At 42.0% G+C, this 23,195-nt stretch overlaps 2 protein-coding genes across 3 annotated transcripts; one reads left to right on the top strand and one right to left on the bottom strand.

Moving 5' to 3' along the window:
• The first annotated feature begins 147 nt into the window (after positions 1-147).
• si:ch211-284o19.8 (protein lifeguard 1) lies at positions 148-10,353 on the top strand. Of its 2 annotated transcripts, XM_039003519.1 has the most exons (8): positions 148-467; positions 3,107-3,369; positions 3,611-3,693; positions 4,002-4,202; positions 4,647-4,775; positions 4,927-5,070; positions 5,215-5,276; positions 10,311-10,353. In XM_039003519.1, exons 2-8 carry the CDS (start codon positions 3,123-3,125, stop codon positions 10,315-10,317), a joined length of 873 nt encoding a protein of 290 aa, XP_038859447.1. In that variant the 5' UTR covers positions 148-467; positions 3,107-3,122; the 3' UTR covers positions 10,318-10,353. The 2 variants fall into 2 exon arrangements, with proteins under 2 accessions (XP_038859447.1, XP_038859446.1); XM_039003518.1 differs by lacking the exon at positions 10,311-10,353 and having other exon boundaries at positions 5,215-6,496.
• A 4,889-nt stretch (positions 10,354-15,242) lies between these two features.
• On the bottom strand, positions 15,243-23,165 carry parp2 (poly (ADP-ribose) polymerase 2). Its single transcript, XM_039004220.1, has 17 exons — positions 22,924-23,165; positions 22,400-22,609; positions 22,153-22,320; positions 20,020-20,084; positions 19,301-19,351; positions 19,121-19,217; positions 18,962-19,037; positions 18,711-18,813; positions 18,219-18,372; positions 17,993-18,131; positions 17,840-17,903; positions 17,553-17,687; positions 17,273-17,400; positions 17,034-17,133; positions 16,824-16,922; positions 16,381-16,505; positions 15,243-16,165 (listed from the first exon to the last, which is right to left on the bottom strand). The coding sequence occupies exons 1-17, from the start codon at positions 23,003-23,005 to the stop codon at positions 16,006-16,008; spliced, it is 1,956 nt and encodes a 651-aa protein (XP_038860148.1). The 5' UTR covers positions 23,006-23,165; the 3' UTR covers positions 15,243-16,005.
• Positions 23,166-23,195: the final 30 nt, after the last annotated feature.

The raw sequence follows: 23,195 nt of genomic DNA, 5'->3' as shown, positions 1-23,195 counted from the left end.
GTTGTTAGGCCTCTTAACAATTAAAGTACATCCCCTTCTGACTACATTTGTGGAAACAAACAGTGGAGAAACTTTGTGGTTTTCCATTTCCCCAAGCTACAGATCTGAAAATGTATGTTGCTTTGCTCTGTCACACGCTGGGTTTACACAGGCAGCCCAATTCTGATATTTTTATCACTAATTGGTCTTTTGGCCAATCAGATCTGAAAAATATGTGATTGGTCAAAACAATTGGGCGGCCTGTGTAAACACAGCCTTAGTTCCTCTAATCACCATCACTGTCAGTGACCGTTAGGTTCAGGAAATAACACAAATGGGCACAGGCTGCTAAAGGTAGATGTTCCAGAGTCTGACTGAGCCAAGCAGCAATTGACAGTCTGTGTGTAGGCTAGATCAACACTCCACTATACAGGAAGGACAGTACGGTCATTGAAGTTCAGCACAAGTGAAACCCAGTTGTAAAGGAGGTAAGTAATCTCCTGTTTTTTCTACCAAATTTAATTGGAACCAAATATGATGTGATTAGTTAAAAGACCAATTACTGGAGGGAAAAAAGTCAGAATTGGGCTGCCTTTGTAAACACAGCCAATTCATTGACTGAACCAGATGACAGAATTTTGGGGATGTCAAAGAACTCAGGCTGTTGTGGATGACATATAGTATGTGCCAGGTTGGACAAAAAAATGTAATAAGATACAGTACCAGTCAAAAGTTTGGACACAGCTACTCATTCCAGGGCTTTTATTTTTACTATTTTCTACATTTTAGAATAATAGTGAAGACATCAAAACTATGAAATACGCATATGAAATCATGTTGAAACCAAAAAAAAGTTAAAATCAAAATATATTTTATATTTGAGATGCTTCAAAGTAGCAACCCTTGGCCTTGACAGCTTTGCACACTCTTGGCATTCTCTCAACCAGGTTCATGAGGTAGTCACCTGGAATGCATTTCAATTAACAGGTGTGCCTTGTTAATTTGTGGAATTTCTTTCCTTAATGCGTTTGAGCCAATCAGTTGTGTTGTGACAAGATAGGGGTGGTATACAGAAGATAGCCCTATTTGGTAAAAAACCAAGACCATATTATGGCAAGAACAGCTCAAATAAGCAAAAATAAATGAAAGTCCATCATTACTTTGAGACATTACGGTCAGTCAATGCGGAAAATTTCAAGAACTTTGAAAGTTTCTTCAAGTGCAGTCGCAAAAACCAAGCTCTATGATGAAACTGGCTTTTATGAGGACCGCCACAGGAAAGGAAGGCCCAGAGTTACCTCTTCTGCAGAGTGAACTGGTAAGTCCATTACCAGTCTCAGAAATCAGGAATTAACTGCACCTCAGATTGCACCTCACAGAGTTCAAGTAACAAACACATCTCAACATCAACATTTCAGAGGAGACTGTGAATCAGGCCTTCATGGTTGAATTGCTGAAGAAACCACTACTAAAGGATACCAATAATAAGAAGAGACTTGCTTGGGCCAAGACACACGAGCAATGGACATTAGACTGGTGGAAATCTGTCCTTTGGTCTGATGAGTCCAAATGTGAGATTTTTGGTTCCAACCGCCATGTCTTTGTCAGACGCAGAGTAGGTAAACGGATGATCTCTGCATGTGTGGTTCTGTTACGGCCGTTTAAAGGAGTGGACCAAGGCGCAGCGTTTTGTGCGTACATACTTGTTTATTTAACGATGTCGCCAACTAAACAATCGACACGTGACGCCAACGTAGTGCTCACAGGCAACTAAACATGGACAACTACCCACAAAACCAACATGGAAAATGGCAACCTAAATAGGCTCCCCAATCAGAGACAACGATAAACAGCTGTCTCTGATTGGGAACCCATTCAGGCCACCATAAACCTACATACCCCTAGACAATACAAAATCCCCATAGATAACCAAAAAACCCTAGACAGGACAAAAACCCCTAGACAATACAAAAACTAAACAAACCACCCTTGTCACACCCTGACCTAACCAAATAATAAAGAAAGCAAATATAACTAAAGTCAGGGCCTGACAGGTTCCCACCGTGAAGCATGGAGGAGATGGTGTGGGGGTGCTTTGCTGGTGACACTATCAGTGATTTATTTAGAATTCAAGGTACACTTAAACAGCATGGCTATCACAGCATTCTGCAGTGATACGCCATCCCATCTGGTTTGTGTTTAGTGGGACTATCATTTGTTTTTGGAGAGTGATGGAGTGCTGCATCAGATGACCTGGCCTCCATAAACTCCTGACCGCAACCAAATTGAGATGAGTTGGACCGCAGAGCGAAGGAAAAGCAGCCAACAAGTGCTCAGCGTATGTGGGAACTCCTTCAAGACTGCTGGAAAAGCATTCCTCATGAAGCTGGTTGAGAGAATGCCAAGAGTGTGCAAAGCTGTCATCAAGGCAAAGGGTGGCTACTTTGAAGAGTCTAAAATATATTTTGATTTGTTTAACACTTTTTTTGGTTACTACATGATTCCATATGTGTTATTTCATAGTTTTGATGTCTTCACTATTATTCTACAATGTAGAAAATAGTAAAAATTAAGAAAAACCTTTGAATGAGTAGGTGTGTCCAAACTTTGACTGGTACTGTATATCTGATGATGAATTGGACAACACAAACATTTGATCTAATTTTGTATAACTGATACAGTAAAAGTGATTGCTTTTTGGGCTTAGCTTTCCAGTTGTCATTTTGATGTGTTCACCGCTGAACTCTGTCACAGTGGTTTGACCTTCTTCTTATTACTGCTACTAAGAACTGCATTCCCACACATAGACAAAACCACATGTGTCAGTGAGTACACTAATACAAAAAATAATCTGGTAAGTATGTTGAATTGGTCGTAAATGCAAGGATGTTATTGTTGCATGATTTTTCCGATACATGGCTGTTATATTTCTTCTACTATATATGGTTTACTCAACCCAGGTTTCTCCTTATGTGGGAACCCCCCCCAATGATGCAATATGCCTGCAACACATTTTTACTTTCAAAATTAAGTTTTGCACGTCTATTTTCTTACTGACCTTTTGATATCAACGTCCTCTGTACTCTCCTTTCAACATCAGTCTCTTCTAACCACTCCTCCTTTTCAGACTACACTCTGCCAGAATGACAGATGCTCAGAACTACTCCATGCCCACAGAGTCTCAGGATGCCCTGAACTCTAACCTGCCACCCCCTTACCCCCATGGGGAAACTCAAGTGGACCACATGCCACCATACATACCACCCCCCTACTCTGCAGCTCCAGCCATGTATCCTCCATCCCCCAACCCCCCAGTCCTGTACCCACCACAGGCAGGGGTAGACATGGGAACTCTCCCCCCTGGAGAGTGTAACCCTTTGGGAGAGCCAGGTATGTATCTGTCCTGCTATAGCAAGGAAAGAGGGAATCGGTCATGCGGATGGATTATTCATGTCTTTCCTCATATTACTGCCAATTACTATAACATTGAACATTTCTGATTGAATAATTAATGTCCGCTAAAGTCACTTGTGTTACATAACCACTGAAAAGTCTGCAAAGTCTGGTCACTACAGTATTCCAGTGTTGTGTCCAATAATAACATGGGACTGTTGTTCTGTCACTCACAAAGGATCTTCTTCACCAGAGGCAGACGCCGCCTTATTGGTGTCATCTTTTGATGACAAGACCATAAGGAAGGCGTTTATCAGAAAGGTCTGTACTGATGTGTCTCAGAGATTTGGGGCTTTATTCAATCTGTATCGCCGAAGTTTAGCGCTATAGCATGCTTGAAATGTAAAGGTCATTTCCAATTTAGTCGACATATGCAGTGTTTAACACGAATGCAGTCTGCTACCGTGGGAACATTGTCTTTAAATGTAAATCGGGCTACAATGGGGGAACTTCAGCACTACGGATTGAATAGAGCCCTTAGTCTTTGACCCCCAATTTTCATGGTGACCTCCCCAGTATACCTGGCAAGCAAAGTGGCTAATGGTAACCCTGTCTTTCTACCTGTGCAGGTGTTCAGTGTCGTGACCCTGCAGTTGCTGGTGACCTTCAGCATCGTGTGTGTGTTCACCTTCTCCAGTGTGGTGAGGGCGGCGGTGCAGAGCAACATCTGGATCTACCTCAGCTCATACATCCTGTTTGCTGTGGTTGCCATCTCCCTTAGTTACTCCAATTCCTTCAGCAGAAGCCATCCCTGGAACCTGGTGGGACTAGTAGGTCACACACAGACACACACACACACACACACACACACAGACAAACACAACCCCTTTCACAGCTAGGTAGAGCAGCGACGGACATACTGGCTAATGCAGTCAATGAGTTAATACAGAAGTGTGGGTTAGATTGAATTGAGCTCAAGGTTCATCTGTTGACTAATATACTGTATATAAACTACGCAATTGTTCTTTAGATGTTCACAAACATTATTGAAAAAGTGAACTTACCTGTGATGGTTATAAATGCTTCTTCCTGTATTCACAGTTCCCTGTTAGTTAATGCCAAGCCATTCTCCTAGAACCTAGTTGCATGACTAATGAGAACAACTGTCTTTGATCTTGCCTTAATTCCATCACCACTTAAACACATAGACAATGATACAGTGTGATTTGTGGTTGGGTGAGTGTTATTCTAACTGTGTAACGTACTACCTTTAGTCAGTGGTCACTCTCACCCTATCCTACTTGGTCGGCACTGTGGCCTCATTTCATGACACCACTGCTGTAGTCATCGCCATGGGAGCAACAGTGGCAATCTCCTTCACCATCATCATCTTCTCAGCCCAGGTCAGACTCAGTCTTTTCAAATAACAAAAAACATGATATTATGCTTAATTGGACCACTACTGTAGTACCTACCACGTGTGTTTAATGTGGTCAGGCTGATCAGTGACCAAGCCTATCTAGCCTTACTCACTCTCCTCTCTTTGGTCTGCAGACTCGAGTGGACTTCACAATTTGTAATGGCATCCTGCTGGTGCTGGCAGTGGACCTTCTCATGTTCAGTTTCTTCTGCTGTTTCTTCTACTCCAATGTGCTGCAGATAGTCTACGGATCTCTGGGAGCCCTGCTCTTCTCACTGGTACAGAACTCACTCAATGTTACTTCTCCTTTTAGGTCATTTCTGTTTATCCAGCCTTATAGCCCGAATGAATACCTCCATCCATTGCACCCTAAACCCTTTCTTTCCTCCATCACCTCTTCCCTTTCTGTGTCTCTCCCTCAGTTCTTGGCGATTGACTGTCAGTTGGTGATGGGCAGGCAGAAGTACGCTCTAGATCCAGAAGAGTATGTGTTTGCTGCCCTGATCCTGTACCTGGACATCATTAACATCTTCCTCTATCTGCTCATCATAATGGGAGGCTCCAGCAAATAGTCAACACCTGGCAGAAACCTACAATGACACACATATGTAGCTATACTCCGTAGCACTCCAAACTAGAGCTGGGCAATATGGACAAAAATCCATATTGCGATAAATTGCATGAAATGATGCGATAACGATAAATAGAACGATACGTTTATAACAATGTACACCAGCCTTTTTTTGTATCCTTTAAAACTACTACTACTAGTTTGATGGTTGTAGCCATCAATTGTCCCATTAACAATCATCCATATTATCAAACTTATTTAATTTCAAACATCACATTTCTTGAGCCTTTGGGCCCAGGCTTGTAGGGGGCCCTTGAGGCACAAAAAAAGGAAATACATACAGTATATATAGGTAAAATATATATATTTTTTACTGCAACCATCAACCACAGGAGGACTCAGGAGCCCGCTCTCAATGAATATAGACATCCTTCTGCCACTCTGCTAATCATCAAATGGGGGAAGAGAGGAGGTAGGGGGCCCACATGTGTATAACACTTTAGTTACCCCGCTACTCATTTTGCTACGGGGCGGAGTCATTTTTGCAGTTTTAAAGCTAATTACCTGCAATTCTATACATTTTGCCATGACTTATGCCATGTTAATGATATCTCAGTGAGAGTGAATAACAAAATCAAAAGAGGCCCCCAGGAGGTCAGGGCCCCTGGGCATGTGCCCTGCATGCACAGTCAGTATTCAGCCATGATTATTACAAGTTTAGATAGTCTAGCCAGCTAACCTGTCTAAAAAGTGTCAGCTGACATGGCTTATTGAATGACTGTCAGTAAACAGGTTTCCATCCAATATTTTTATGCGAGTAAAATACATGTCGGATAAAACATTTTATGACAGGCCTGATGGAAACAGCAAATTTGTTGGTAAACTTTCCAAATATTGACAAAACTAAATACGCTAGACAAGGTGGGATCTTTTTGTGTCGGTAAAATTAATAATGCGCGAAATGGCAGTGGAAACTCTTTTAAGCACAAATATTGATATAATAACCATCATATCGATGTATACTTGAAGTCATGCGATGACATGTTGTGTTATTCTCCCACTACGACTTGGGAAAGCATGCAGTTTATTAGGCTACAGGTGAAATAAGTTATGATGAACTTTACAGGGTGGTGAAAGTTCAAGGTGGTGAGCTTTATGCTCCTTTCCAATAAATACAATGGTTCTTATTCTGGTGACATGATGACCGATGCTTAGCTGCCATTTGACAAATAAAATAATCTTGCTCTTTAGTACATATTAATAACATCATGTAGGCTACATACGCATTGTATATACAGTGCATTCGGAAAGTATTCAGACCCCTTCGCTTTTTCAACATTGTTAAGTTACAGCCTTATTCTAAAATTGATATATTTAATGTTTTCCCTCATCAATCTACACACAATACCCCATAATGACAAAGAGAAAACAGTATTTTGTTTGTGCAAATCTATAAAAAATAAAAAACAGATACCTTATTTATGTAAGTATTCAGACCCTTTGCTATGAGACTTGAAATTGAGTTTAGGTGCATCCTGTTTCCATTGATCATCCTTGAGATGTTTCTACAACTTGGGAGTCCACCTGTGGTAAATTCAATTGATTGGACATGATTTGGAAAGGCATACACCTGTCGATATAAGGTCCCACAGTTGAAAGTGCATGTCCGTGCAAAAACCAAGCCATGAGGTGGAAGGAATTGTTGGTAGAGCTCCGAGACAGGATTGTGTCGAGGCACAGATCTGGGGAAGAGTACCAAAACGTGTCTGCAGCATTGAAAGTCCCCAAGAACACAGTGGCCTCCATCATTCTTAAATGGAAGAAGTTTGGAACCAAACTGAGCAATTGGGGGAGAAGGGCATTGGTCAGGGAGGTGACCAAGAACCTGATGGTCACTCTGACAGAGCTTTAGAGTTCCTCTGTGGAGATGGGAGAACCTTCCAGAAGGACAACCATCTGTGCAGCACTCCACCAATCAGGCCTTTGTGGTAGAGTGGCCAGACGGAAGCCACTCCTCAGTAAAAGGCACGACAGTCTGCTTGGAGTTTTCCTAAAGGCACCTAAAGATTCTCTGGTCTGATGAAACCAAGATTGAACTCTTTGGCCTGAATGCCAAGCTTCACGTCTGGAGGAAACCTGGCACCATCCCTGCAATGAAGCCTGGTGGTGGCAGCATCATGCGTTGGGGATGCTTTTCAGTGGTAGGGACTGGGAGACTAGTCAGGATCGAATGAAAGATGAACGGAGCAAAGTACAGAGATATCCTTGATGAAAACCTGCTCCAGAACACTCAGGACCTCAGACTGGGTCGACGGTTCACCTTCCAACAGGACAACGACATTAAGCACACAGCCAAGACAACGCAGGAGTGGCTTCGGGACAAGTCTCTGAATGTCCTTGAGTGGCCCAGCCAGAACCCCGGACTTGAACCCGATCAAACATCTCTGGAGAGACCTGAAAATAGCTGTGCAGCGACGCTTCCTACCCAACCAGACAGAGCTTGAGAGGATCTGCAGAAAAGAATGTGAGTCACTCCCCAAATACAGGTGTGCCAAGCTTGTAGCGTCATACCCAGGAAGACTTGAGGCTATAATCACTGTCAAAGGTTCTTCAACAAAGTACTGAGTAAAGGGTATGAATACTTATGTAAATGTGATATCAGTTTCTAAAAACCTATTTTTGCTTTGTCATTATGGGGTATTGTTTGTAGATTGAGATTTGTATTTAATTTAATTAATTTTAAAATAAGGCTGTAACATAACAAAATGTGGAAAAAATCAAGGGGTCTGAATACTTTATAAAGGCAGTGTATATACCTTGTTTGTATTTATTTGTATTTATTAGGGATCCCCATATTCCTGGGATCCAAACACACCAATGCACCCACATTTTATATAAAACAAAAGATAAAACAGTGAACTATGTTTGTACTGAATGAGCTAAAGATAAAACAGTGCATCATACAACATCCCTACACCACCACATATCCACAACACAAAATGTTCAATACCACCATACAACAATATCACAATGTGTGCATATGCATGTGTCTGTACCTTTGTGTGTGTCTCTTCACAGTCCCCGTTGTTCCATAAGGTGTATTTTTACCTGCTTTTTAAATCTGATTATATTGCTTGCATCAGTTACCTGATGTGGAGTAGAGTTCCATGTAGTCATGGCTCTATGTAGTACTGTGCGCCTCCCATAGTCTGTTCTGGACTTGGGGACTGTGAAGAGACCTCTGGTGGCATGTCTTGTGGGGTATGCATGGGTGTCCGAGCTGTGTGCTAGTATTTTAAACAGACAGCTCGGTACATTCAGCTTATCAACACCTCTTACCAATACAAGTAATGATGAAGTCAATCTCCACTTTTAGCCATGAGAGATTGACATGCATGTCATTAATGTTAGCTCTCCGTGTACTTTTAAGGGCTAGCCGTGCTGCCCTGTTCTGAGACAACTGCAATTTTCCCAAGTCCCTCTTTGTGGCACCTGACCACACGAGTGAACAGTCGTCCAGGTGCGACAAAACCAGGGCCTGTAGGACCTGCCTTGTTGATAGTGTTGTTAAGAAGGCAGAGCAGCACTTTATTATGGACGGACTTCTCCCCATCTTAGCTACTGTTGTATCAAAATGTTTTGACCATGATAGTTTACAATCCAGGGTTACTCCAATGTTATTAGCCTACCTCCTCTTTCTCTCTCTATTGTTGCTTCATTCCTTCCGTGCTTTCAACAGTTAAATGAAATCTGTTTCGTTGTCCTTATTTTTATCATTCTAATGACATCCTTGAATAACATAGGGCTAGAATTAGATGCAGAAGGCTTTCACTTCTCCTTACGAAGATTGAATGGTTATGGGTCTGAATAAATAACTGCTATAGACTACCACCATTGCGTGTTTGTGCTTCTTTCAAACTACCCATGAGTTCTATTGGCTGCTGTATTTAACATTCAGCAAAAAATAACTTGGGTCCAGCAAGCTATTCTAGTCTAGATTTTTCTGCGTGGGACTCTAAGAGCTAAGTAGAATTTTTTAAGGAGGCCAGCGGAACACAGGTGCTTGTGTATTAAGCAAGAGACAGAGGCTATAAGTTAGAAGCTTATTATGCATAACCCATCATTAATTAGCTAAATAAAAGGCTAATATTGCATTGAATGTATTGCCTGAAAGAGGTAGGCTAGGACATGTATATATAGGACTATATATAAATCTAGAACAGGATTATCATATTTGGATGCAATTTGAATGGAGTTGATCGAGAGAGAGAGAAAGACTGTGAGAGTGCTCACTCGTGCACTGATTTAAAGCAATGATATTCGAGTGATAGGCTGTTTTAAAACTCTGCAGCTGCAATAAAATAAACTCTTTACAATTAAAAAACAAGGTGACCCCCAAAAGCCAGATGGAGATGGGTAAATTAGACACGCATTCGGTCTTTATATTACTGTAGCATAGGCTATGCTCCAGAAAATGTAGGCCTACCTGTCACAAGAACAAAAGTTACCATGATGAGATGATACTGTAGGTCTACATGCATTGTGAACTGCGCTCCATACTGAGATGGGCTGTCTGTCCCCACCCTGAGCGTTGATTCATCATGCAGAGGATGTAGAGCAGTGGTGGGCCGTCAGGGCCAGCAAGGCCTTCTCTGCTGGCCTAAACATCATCAGAATATATATATTTTTTTTTAAATATATTTTCCCACAAATATGTATTAAATTATTCCCCAGAGTAATGCTGCTATTCCAGTTTCAACTGTTCTGCCTGCGGTTACAAAACCCCTACCTGTCCCAGACCTGCTGTTTTCAACTCTTAATGATCGGCTATGAAAAGCCAACTGAGATTTATTCCTGATTATTATTTGACCATGCTTGTCATTTATGAACATTTTGAAAATCTTGGCTCTCTCTAATTTTCTCCTTCTCTCTTTCTTTCTCTCGGAGGACCTGAGCCCTAGGACCATACGTCGGGACTACCGGCCGTGGTGACTCCTTGCTGTCCCCAGTCCGCCTGGCCTTGCTGCTATTCCAGTTTCAACTGTTCTGCCTGCGGTTATGGAACCCCTACCTGTCCCAGACCTGCTGTTTTCAACTCTTAATGATCGGCTATGAAAAGCCAACTGAGATTTATTCCTGATTATTATTTGACCATGCTTGTCATTTATGAACATTTTGAAAATCTTGGCTCTCTCTAATTTTCTCCTTCTCTCTTTCTTTCTCTCGGAGGACCTGGGCCCTAGGACCATGCGTCGGGACTGCCGCCCGTGGTGACTCCTTGCTGTCCCCAGTCCGCCTGGCCTTGCTGCTATTCCAGTTTCAGCTGTTCTGCCTGCGGTTATGGAACCGCCACCTGTCCCAGACCTGTTGTTTTTCAACTCTTAATGATCAGCTATGAAAAGCCAACTGAAAATTATTCATGATTATTATTTGACCATGCTTGTCACTTATGAACATCTTGGCATAGTTCTGTTATAATCTCCACCCGGCACAGCCAGAAGAGGACTGGCCACCCCTCATAGCCTGGTTCCTCTCTAGGTTTCTTCCTAGGTTTTGGCCTTTCTAGGGAGTTTTTCCTAGCCACCGTGCTTCTACACCTGCATTACTAGCTGTTTGGGGTTTTAGGCTGGGTTTCTGTACAGCACTTCGAGATATTAGCTGATGTACGAAGGGCTATATAAAATAAAATTGATTGATTGATTGAGTAAGAGTTATACTCTTCATTTCATAGCTTTCCTCTTGGTTGCACTGCTTCCAGGGGTCTAAAATCTGCCCTCAGGCCTTCAGAATCAACAGTGCGGGCGCTTGTAGCTTAAAGTGAATGGAAATGAAAATTTAGTGTCAACCAATCAGCTTTAGAGTTGGCTATTGTACGCCTGCTGGCTGGCTTCCAGTGTTACACAGGAGCCAGCTAGCAGGCGTAGTGCGTGCACGTCTTTTGATTGGATTACCAATATTGAGAGGCAGGTCCTATGGGCAGGTCTATGCAGAACCTCAGAACTAGGAAACTGAATTTGATAAACGAATTAATTTGCGTACTACTAAGCTGTTTTTTCAACCCACAATGGCGGAAGGAGGAGAAGATATCGATTTGGTCGGGGATATAATTATAACGCCATTCTCAAGACGAACTTTTCAAGAAATGTTAGACATTGTAAGGAGAGGTCGCCCGACGCCGACGCTACAAAGCCTGTCACAGGCGGGAAAGGGGTTCGTTCGCCACTTTCAAAGTTCCAACTACGAGCGCTATCAATGGCTCACAGGCTCCGAGAAGCACTGCAAACTGTACTGCTGGGAATGCCTATTATTTGCAAGTGATTGATTTGGTGTTTGGAGCCACACTGGCTTAGCAAACTTGAGTTGTCTAACCAAGGCAGCAACGAGACACCAAAGTACGGCTGGGCACTTACAAGCAATGGTGCTTTTGAAAACTTTTGGGGACACCCGAGTGGATCTACAGCTCAACGAACAAGCGCGCAGGGCAACGGAGCTGCACAATGAAAAGGTGAAGAAAAATAGGGACATATTGAAAAGACTCATTGATTGTGTCATGTTTTTGGGTAAACACTTTACCCAAAAATGTAAATTTTTGTCAATTTCAAGGTGACGCAACGCCTGGTTATACTGTGTTTCTGTCTAAATGTATAGTGTCTAGAGCCATGGCATCATAATGATGGTAATAAGAGGTGGATTAATTCGGGTGGGACTGTGTAGGACCTCACTGAAGGCCCAGGCCCCAGGCCCACGGCACGCCACTGGCAATATGCTAGATTTGTTCCTACCAACCTAAGGATTCATTTGATACCACCCATGTATCTTTAGCGCAAACATAAAACAAACCTTGTAAGATGACAAGCATTTCGCTACACTCGCATTAACATCTGCTACCCATGTGTATGTGACCAATAAAATTTGGTTTGATGTTAACTGTTTGGTGAAAAATTGTGTAAAATAAACATTTTGACTCTTGGGGCTGGTGGTCAATAACGGTAGGTCACAGGCAGACAAATAAGACATCCTCATGATCTGTGGAGTCCCGGCATTCGGTGTGTATCAACGTATTCCGTGTTTATTTCCTTTATGCTTCACAACGCTAACCGGAATCTATGTAGCAGTCATCTTGAATTTTCATCACCTCGGCCTGCCGTTATATATTCGTATGCCCATATATGGTAGTAAGTCACGCCAAAGATTTTAAGGCACAGATCAATAGCCAAGACACCCAGCTTTTGCAGATAGGGGCTACTGTTCTCATACCAGACTGAATTGAAATTGAATTTTTAAAAAGCTAATAGAGTCCCCAAATATGGGGACTTTACATTTATGTGGTTAACACTATTATTGCACACAGAGTGAGTCCGTGCAACTTATTATGTGACTTAAGCAAATTTTTACTCCTGAATGTATTTAAGCTTCCCATAACAAAGGGGCTGAATACTTATTGACTCAAGACATTTCAGCTTTCATTTTTTAATTTTTAATTTAAATTTTGAAAAACATTATTCCACTTCAACATTATGGTATTGTGTGTAGGCCAGTGACAAAAAAAGAAGTAAATTTAATACATTTTAAATTCAGGCTGTAACACAACAAAATGTGTAAAGGGGTGTGAATAATTTCTGAAGGCACTATATGTGAGCTGTTGGCCAGATCGCACATGACAATACCAAAGTGGGCACATTCTATATACATTTTTTTGTGACAAAACCATCAGTAGAGTTGAAAATGCGATGGAAACCCATTTAACCAGTATTTTTCTATTCGGTACATGGGAATTTAAAAGCAAAATATATTTTTACGTGCACTACGTCATCACACACATCCTTTTATCCGCAACAAGTCAATTAGAATGTAACATCTCTGGTGGGACAATGTGCATATTGTTTTTATGCCTATTTTAGTACACTGCTCAAAAAAATAAAGGGAACACTAAAATAACACATCCTAGATCTGAATGAATGAAATATTCTTATTAAATACTTTTTTCTTTACATAGTTGAATGTGCTGACAACAAAATCACACAAAAATTATCAATGGAAATCAAATTTATCAACCCATGGAGGTCTGGATTTGGAGTCACACTCAAAATTAAAGTGGAAACCACACTACAGGCTGATCCAACTTTGATGTAATGTCCTTAAAACAAGTCAAAATGAGGCTCAGTAGTGTGTGTGGCCTCCACGTGCCTGTATGATCTCCCTACAACGCCTGGGCATGCTCCTGATGAGGTGGCAGATGGTCTCCTGAGGGATCTCCTCCCAGACCTGGACTAAAGCATCCGCCAACTCCTGGATAGTCTGTGGTGCAACGTGGCGTTGGTGGATGGAGCGAGACATGATGTCCCAGATGTGCTCAATTGGATTCAGGTCTGGGGAACGGGCGGGCCAGTCCATAGCATCAATGCCTTCCTCTTGCAGGAACTGCTGACACACTCCAGCCACATGAGGTCTAGCATTGTCTTGCATTAGGAGGAACCCAGGGCCAACCGCACCAGCATATGGTCTCACAAGGGGTCTGAGGATCTCATCTCGGTACCTAATGGCAGTCAGGCTACCTCTGGCGAGCACATGGAGGGCTGTGCGGCCCCACAAAGAAATGCCACCCCACACCATGACTGACCCACCGCCCAACCGGTCATGCTGGAGGATGTTGCAGGCAGCAGAACGTTCTCCACGGCGTCTCCAGACTCTGTCACGTCTGTCACATGTGCGTGTGAACCTGCTTTCATCTGTGAAGAGCACAGGGCGCCAGTGGCGAATTTGCCAATCTTGGTGTTCTCTGGCAAATGCCAAACGTCCTGCACGGTGTTGGGCTGTAAGCACAACCCCCACCTGTGGACGTCGGGCCCTCATACCACCCTCATGGAGTCTGTTTCTGACCGTTTGAGCAGACACATGCACATTTGTGGCCTGCTGGAGGTCATTTTGCAGGGCTCTGGCAGTGCTCCTCCTACTCCTCCTTGCACAAAGGAGGAGGTAGCGGTCCTGCTGCTGGGTTGTTGCCCTCCTACGGCCTCCTCCACGTCTCCTGATGTACTGGCCTGTCTCCTGGTAGCGCCTCCATGCTCTGTTACACTACGCTGACAGACACAGCAAACCTTCTTGCCACAGCTCGCATTGATGTGCCATCCTGGATGAGCTGCACTACCTGAGCCACTTGTGTGGGTTGTAGACTCCGTCTCATGCTACCACTAGAGTGAAAGCACCGCCAGCATTCAAAAGTGACCAAAACATCAGCCAGGAAGCATAGGAACTGAGAATTGGTCTGTGGTCACCACCTGCAGAACCACTCCTTTATTGGGGGTGTCTTTCTAATTGCCTAAAATTTCCACCTGTTGTCTATTCCATTTGCACAACAGCATGTGAAATTTATTGTCAATCAGTGTTGCTTCCTAAGTGGACAGTTTGATTTCACAGAAGTGTGATTGACTTGGAGTTACATTGTGTTGTTTAAGTGTTCCCTTTATTTTTTTGAGCAGTGTATATTCACATGAAAATCTGTCACCAATTGGAAACCTAGCTATTGACTGACATAAGAGAAACACTGCCCCTCTGTATATAGCCTTGTTATTGTTATTTTATTGTGTTAATTTAGTTTATTTAGTAAGTATTTTCTTAACTCTATTTCTTGAACTGCATTGTTGGTTAAGGGCTTGAAAGTAAGCATTTCATATTTTGAAATTGCACCCTGTGTATCGTACTATTTTAACTCTCAACAGTAAGTTGAGACCACGACTGAGTTACCCCCCCATATAAAAACCAAAGCCTAAGGCCTATGACTTGTTAATCTGTCCCTGGATAAGTGACCAGTATGGTTAGTGCCGATCATTTTCAGTTTATCGTCCCAGCTCTACTCCAAACACACATACAAAACCCCTGTTCACAATGAAAACAGTCTTTATTTAGTTTTACATGGAAACCCCTGGACATACATATTTGATGAGTGATATTTCTCTCGCTCTTACAGACTTACTTTTCATGTTTTTGTTATCAATAAAATCAGTTTTGTGTTTAACATGTGGTGATACAGTTATAGCAATAGCTTATATATAAAACAACCTTCAATTCATGCGTTTTTATTATTTTGTTTTACATTAGAAAGACACACTCAGGGTGACATTTGACAACAACAAAATCTGTGCTTGTCTAAACAAGCTGTATCACTTCAAAACACTCACCACATCATCCACTGTATTTCAAAAAAAATGCTTGGAATGCAACAGATGTATGAATTTAACCCATGTTAATTGTTGCTTCCCTCTTATGGACATCATACAATGCAAGGCTTTGAAATAAAGCTATTGGGAGTAATACAGCCTCAACACCACAGACATTAAAACCCCTTAGGGATCGTTTCATGAGTTGTGAATTTTTTTATCTGAATTTCTCTGGGTCTACTCTTCCTTTCTCATAACAACCGCTTAAGCTTAAGGGCAGCAGATAGCCTCGAGGTTGAAGCGTTGGGTCAGTAATCGAAAGAATAACAAAAAAATCTGTTGCTGTGCCCTTAAGGCATTTCCATTGCACACTTGTGTGTAACAGGACAAATATAAGCACCCCCCCAAATTATTATTATGCGACAGTTTAGTTAATGTGTTAATGTCTCTTTTTGCTACACACGTCTTTACAGTATATCCCTGTATCACCACAGCGAGGAATAGTTAAACTGAACTCTTAGTAAATACCTCATGTGGGTCTGGGCAGGGTTATAGACAATGAACTCGTTGTAGAGGAGGGAGTAGCCGCCACCTGCTCCCACCCCAGTCTTCATTCCAGGCCCCATTGGGACTGTCACTCCATCCCTGAGAGAACCACAGAACAGAGAAAGAGAGAGAGCGAGGAGACAATAGTGAACAATGGAAGAGTCATAAACAACATGTAAGACGGAAATCTTGATTCAGGTTCAAGTAAAAATACTAGAAATGTCTGTTTTTTATAACTCATCTGTGTTAGAGTAAACCAACCAACCAACCAACCAACCAAACATTTACAGTGAGTGAAAGGGAGAGAAACTCACAATGTGACAGCGTTCCTGGGGTCTGGGCTTGTCTGTCCAAGGCCCTTGGTGCTGTGTTTCCCTGCAGGTAGTTTGGCAGCCTCATAGTCAGCTGCTAACAGCTCGTTACTGTCACCCAGGGCAACCTGTTACCAAGACAATGAATAAACAGACGACTTGTTACCAAGGGAGTACACACATCATATTGCATCACACAGGGATACATATATATATATTTTTTATTACATGTATGTAAATTCTAATGTTTTTTTCGTTATGTGTTGGATCCCAGTAAGACTAGCTGTCGCCATCGGCTAATGGGGATCCTAATAAATCAAATGAAAAATAGCAGGTGTATGGAAACAAACACTTCATATGGATTAGATCATTTCCAGAAGGGTTATTCTCAAATTGGAAACAATGCATTTGTGTAGAGGAAAAAAATAGAACTACAAATCTCTCACCTCGCTCAGCAGTAGGAGTCCAGTTTTGTTGCGTTGATTGGCAAAGCAGTAGTTGGCACTTTTTGATGACATGTCAGCAAAGTAAATACCTTTCCCAAACTAGGAGAAAGAAACAATTGTCATCGCCCTGTAATGCAGCAGGTGAACATGTGCCATTTCATTTCAGTCATATTCTCTCTCACAGTCTCTCACACACACAATCTCACTCACCATGTATCCAGTGACAGGAGCCTCTGGAGGGGCCACTCTGAGGCCCTGGCTGAGGATTCCAACCCAGTTAGACAGACGAGAGCCATGCCACAGCAGCGTCCTGAGGGAGACACACACAATAACAATGCAGAACATACCCTGAAGGAGAACCATTCACTACGGGTACCATCTTTATTTTAAAAGCCCTTTTAAAGTGGCATCGGACAGCCTGTGTAAGCAGACAATAAAACATGAGGTACCTGTTGTGTAGTTGTGAGAGGAAGCCATTCTTCTCCCCCTCCCTGTCCACAGCGAAGATGTCCAGAACAGTCATGGTAAAGTCAGAGTGAGTGGGAGCATGGGATGTCTGAAGATATCTCTCAATCACCTTCAGAGAGAGAACAACAATTGAGCAGTGGAAGGAAGAGACAGCCTACCTGATCAATTTATGCAGGCTTTTGTTCCAACCCAGCTGTAACAGACCTCTAAACTACACATGAAAATACTTTGAGTAAACTCAACTAAAGCACAGGTGCTCACCTGATACTCTTGGCTACAAGAGGACAGTGGCTGTAGCTGGCACTGGAGGGCGTTGTACTGTCTGTCCAAAGGATGCTCATCACCGTAGGCACTGGACTGGACCATCTTCACTGCTATCTGGATGTCACTCAGTGCCTGGAGATAGACAACACACTGTCAAACAGACTGCAGACGGCATGATTCCATACCAAACCAACATCCAGCAATTTCAATTTGTAAGAAAATGTTATTGAATGGTAGGATCTGCAGGTAACAGAAAATACAGTACTCAAATAAGTCAAGCTCACTTCTAATAAAGCAATTTTTTCCTTCAGCTCCTCTTCTGAGCGGATTATTGGGGGAGTTCGCAACCTGGGAAAAATATAATAAAATTGTTATTTACCATGAATGGACATGCCAGTGGACCGAGCAGCTTGAAATACAGAACATTCATTACTGACCCAAAGTCATGGGGGATGCGTGTGTAGAACTGGTTGCATGCCTCCAGTAGCTCGCGGCTGCTTCCCTTTCTCTTCACACACTCCTCAATCTTCTTCAGGGCTGAGTAACCTGCACGGATCTGCTCTGTTGTAAGCTTGCCTACAGAGAAAAACAACCGCAATTAAAAGTTACAAAAACAATGTCACATTTACTTTGTCAGTTATTTTGACTGTTACACATACTCACCGAGAGGAGCTTTTCGGGTGTCAAACTTCATCTCCAGCACACATTCCTCCATGGCCTTGATGTCACAGATCAGTTCGAGAAGGGACTGGACCTTCACATCCAGCTTGGAGGGCTTTTTCTGGGACAGTGATGCAAGCGGGGGCTGGGGCTCTTCCTGGAAAAGGAGGAACACTGGTTAGGCACAGATTCACCTGCCTGTGGACCATTAAGGTCAGAGGGGTGGGAGAGAAGATATAGAATGGAGAACTAATGAATGCAGAACAGGGGGATATGTAGATGATTTCACACTTGTGTGTATAAGGTAGTTGTTGAGAAATTGTTAGATTACTTGTTAGATATTACTGCATGGTCGGAACTAGAAGCACAAGCATTTCGCTACACTCGCATTAACATCTGCTAACCATGTGTATGTGACCAATAAAATTTGATTTGATTTGTTTGAGAGATAAAACACTGATGATATGAGGAAAGTCTGAGATGATTATTCCTTGCCTTTCCATTGGTACTGTAGTCCATAAACACCATGTCATATTTTCCTGCAACCTTCTCAAAGTTTGCCCGGTGTGCCCACTCGTTCTTGGTCTTATCCAGAAACCTACATCAAAACACAAATGAATACATTATCCTCTTAGCAATATTCACTTAGTTCAAAAGTGTAGCTTTTTCCCCAATCATTCAAACACCCAATATCACTCAACTCCCATCATATACACACACACACACAACACCCCCAGCCCACTCACTTTTTCTTGAAGAGATCTTTGGCTTGAAGAAGATCTCCACCACAGGAAACTAGATTGTTCTGTCCAACCTTACCAACTAAAGAGAGATGGCACCATGTGTTAGAAATCACTACTTCCCAATATCACAAAACATTTGGGAAAACAAAGACATGAACCCACCTCGTCCCCATCTAAACCACACGCTGTAGGCCTTGACACTGTCATCCTGAAGTAGCTGGATCAGGAAAAATTTGTTGTTGTTGAACTGAAGATTTGTCTGTGAAACAACAAACAAAACATCTCCCTTACAAATCATTTAGCAAATACACTTATGTAGTTACTATGTTGTTATGTTTTTACCTGGTTTAACATTACATCATATACGTCATTTCCTTCACTGTAGACATGGGCCTGTGAGGAAAAGAGAGGGTTTAGAATTGGTGAGAAGGGAATAGTCTGGAATACCCAACCCTAGGTAACAGTGACTAGGGACTGGTTTCAATTATGGACTGTTTTGGCATAGAGGAACTACGTCACTGCCTACCTCACTACTTTATCGCTTGAATAAAATACAAAAGAGTAGCTAGCCCGATGGAGATCAATGGAGATTATTTTTAATAATGAGTGCATTTCGCAAGTGGCTAGTTTGCAACAACTACCTTCACTAAAACACTGCAATGGTTTTGCCTGCAAACTTTGCCTGCAAACAACGCCCTCCAGTTTTGAATCACGCCATTCTGACATGTCTGCCTCGTTATTTGTTGGGATAGTCGTCTGTCTGAGGAGGACACGCCCGGAACATATTTTTTTCCCTTATTGAAAGTTGCAAAAAGTGTCCCATCATTGAAACCAGACCTTAGTCAATTTTTCTAGATTTTGTGCATACTGCATACATGGTAGATTGTGTCAGAGGCATGTGACTAAAACACTTTCAAACAGAAACTCCACATTGAGAACTGTGACCAAAGCTGGTCTTAAAAAAGCTCACAGATGTCTAGGTGACAAAACCACGGCGAGGGTTGAGCATCATAAGAGAACGTTTCAGTTGCCAGTCAAAAAAAACAAACTGTGTACTGTACCTTGCCGGCTTTGCATTCTGAATCAACTGGAGCCTTTCCTTTCATGACCACAGTCTTCACAATCTCTGCACAACATAAACAGCACCGTTAATTAGAGGTCGACCGATTAATCGGAATGGCCGATTAATTAGGGCTGATTTCAAGTTTTCATAACAATCGGAAATCGGTAAATTTGGACGCCGATTTAGCCTTTTTTTTTTTCTTTTTTTTTTTACACCTTTATTTAACTAGGCAAGTCAGTTAAGAACAGATTCTTATTTTCAATGACGGCCTAGGAACGGTGGGTTAACTGCCTTGTTCAGGGGCAGAACGACAGATTTTTACCTTGTCAGCTCAGGGATTCAATCTTGCAACCTTACGGTTAACTAGTCCAACGCTCTAACCACCTGCCTCACGAGGAGCCCGCCTGTTACGCGAATGCAGTAAGAAGCCAAGGTAAGTTGCTAGCTAGCATTAAACTTATCTTATAAAAAACAATCAATCATAATCACTAGTTATAACTACACATGATTGATGATATTACTAGTTTATCTAGCGTGTCCTGCGTTGCATATAATCGATGCATTCGCAAAAAAGGACTGTTGTTGCGCCAACGTGTACCTAACCATAAACATCAATGCCTTTCTTAAAATCAATACACAGAAGTATATATTTTTAAACCTGCATATTTAGCTAAAATAAATCCAGGTTAGCAGGCAATATTAACCAGGTGAAATTGTGTCACTTCTCTTGCGTTCATTGCACGCAGAGTCAGAGTATATGCAACAGTTTGGGCCGCCTGGCTCATTGCGAACTAATTTGCCAGAATTTTACGTAATTATGACATAACATTGAAGGTTGTGCAATGTCACAGGAATATTTAGACTTATGGATGCCACCCGTTAGATAAAATACAGAACGGTTCCGTATTTCACTGAAAGAAAAAACATTTTGTTTTCGAGATGATAGTTTCTGGATTCGACCATATTAATGACCTAAGGCTCGTATTTCTGTGTGTTATTATGTTATAATTAAGTCTATGATTTGATAGAGCAGTCTGACTGAGCGATGGTAGGCACCAGCAGGCTCGTAAGCATTCATTCAAACAGCACTTTCGTGCGTTTTGCCAGCAGCTCTTCGCAATGCTTCAAGCATTGCACTGTTTATGACTTCAAGCCTATCAACTCCCGAGATTAGGCTGGTGTAACCGATGTGAAATGGCTAGCTAGTTAGCGGGGTGCGCGCTAATAGCATTTCAAACGTCACTCGCTCTGAGACTTGGAGTAGTTGTTCCCCTTGCTCAGCATGGGTAACGCTGCTTCGAGGGTGGCTGTTGTCGATGTGTTCCTGGTTCGAGCCCAGGTAGCGGCGAGGAGAGGGATGGAAGCTATACTGTTACACTGGCAATACTAAAGTGCCTATAAGACCATCCAATAGTCAAAGGTATATGAAATACAAGTCGTATAGAGAGAAATAGTCCTATAATTCCTATAACTACAACCTAAAACTTCTTACCTGGGAATATTGAAGACTCATGTTAAAAGGAACCACCAGCTTTCATATGTTCTCATGTTCTGAGCAAGGAACTTAAACATTAGCTTTCTTACATGGCACATATTGCACTTTTACTTTCTTCTCCAACACTTTGTTTTTGCATTATTTAAACCAAATTGAACATGTTTCATTATTTATTTGAGGCAAATTGATTTTATTGATGTGTTATATTAAGTTAAAATAAGTGTTTATTCAGTATTGTTGTAATTGTCATTATTACAAATACATTTATTTTTTTTAATTTTTTTTAAAATTATTATTATTATTATTATTTTTTTTTTTAAATCGGCCGATTAATCGGTATCGGCTTTTTTTGGTCCCCCAATAATCGGTATCGGTGTTGAAAAATCATAATCGGTCGACCTCTACCGTTAATACACAACGCATCAAAAAGACGTCTGACATTAACCACAATTATTAAGAGAACATGAACACATTACAAAGAGCCATCAGTATACAGTAATTGACACAACCCCTTACATTACTGTATCACACATGAACACAAATAGATTCCATGTCCTAAAATCATGGGTATTTATAGCATTGAAAGCACTTTAGACAACACATTTAAATTATAAAAATGGAAGGAAATGCTGGAACCTTTGCTCTCCATTTCTTCCACGTGCATCACTTTACTTTTCTTCTGGCTCCTTCCCTCACCCCGCTTCTTCTTGGCGATTGGCTGCTCCTCCATTTCCTCCACTTTAATCTGGACTGGACTCGCATCTTGTTGGGTTAAATCCACTGCATCTCCTCCATTTAAACTCTCTACAGGGAGAGCATGTGTTGGTTTGTTGTAGCTAACACATATACATAGACACATGTTATATCCACATTGCCAACTGACCTGGTTTCAGTGTGTGCGAGCGTATTTTCCTTTTGTACTTGGTTACTGTGTTGACCTGGACCATCTTCTTCAAGTCTACGTCATATGCTGCCCCAGAGCCAAACGTCAGTGAGACCGTGGCGTCTCCAGAGCTGAGGGCTGAGTCTAGCTGGGCACATGCTGATGGTGGGTATGGCTCCCACTGACCCTCATCCCCCTTCCACTGCCACACTGAGGAAAGAACAGTCACAGAGATTAATACAACAACGCAACAGATGCTGTAGACTAGACATACACGTTTTTGCATAGCTATGTTTCAGTCAAACAGAGAGCTATAAAGCTTCATAGACAATCAATGTCACAACAGACTTTGAGTCAAGCAAACTTTTCAACAAGTTTTTATAAAATCAGAATAGTTATCAGCTCCTGTCAGTACTTTGTTAGTGGCTAATTAACGTTAAGTAAGCAAAATTACACGAAACCGAAGCGTAGCTAGCTAGCCAGCTAACAACAAAGCTAACGTTAGCCTGCTAGCAAGCACTAACCTGTCTTGGACGGAGACACTCCATTTTCTGATGCTAACGTTACACCTTGAGATGTGTTCCTGGAGCTTCTTGTGCGTCTCATGTTTTACAATGTTTATGTCACTTGCCAAATAAGAACGTTTTTTTGTATCGAAGAACACTTAAAGAATTTAGACAGATGCAGACTAGAAAGTGATCAACGCGGGAAATCACCCAACCAGCTAGCGCCTCTGTTGAGATACGCTGTGGATTAGCTCGGCAACAACGGTTCCGCCTTAGCGTTTTCCTAGGCG

The sequence above is a fragment of the Salvelinus namaycush genome, chromosome 11 (assembly GCF_016432855.1).
Source record: "Salvelinus namaycush isolate Seneca chromosome 11, SaNama_1.0, whole genome shotgun sequence".
Lineage (NCBI taxonomy): Eukaryota > Metazoa > Chordata > Actinopteri > Salmoniformes > Salmonidae > Salvelinus > Salvelinus namaycush.
The sequence above is the reverse complement of the archived record's forward strand: the minus strand, read 5'-3'. Positions and strand labels throughout refer to the sequence as shown.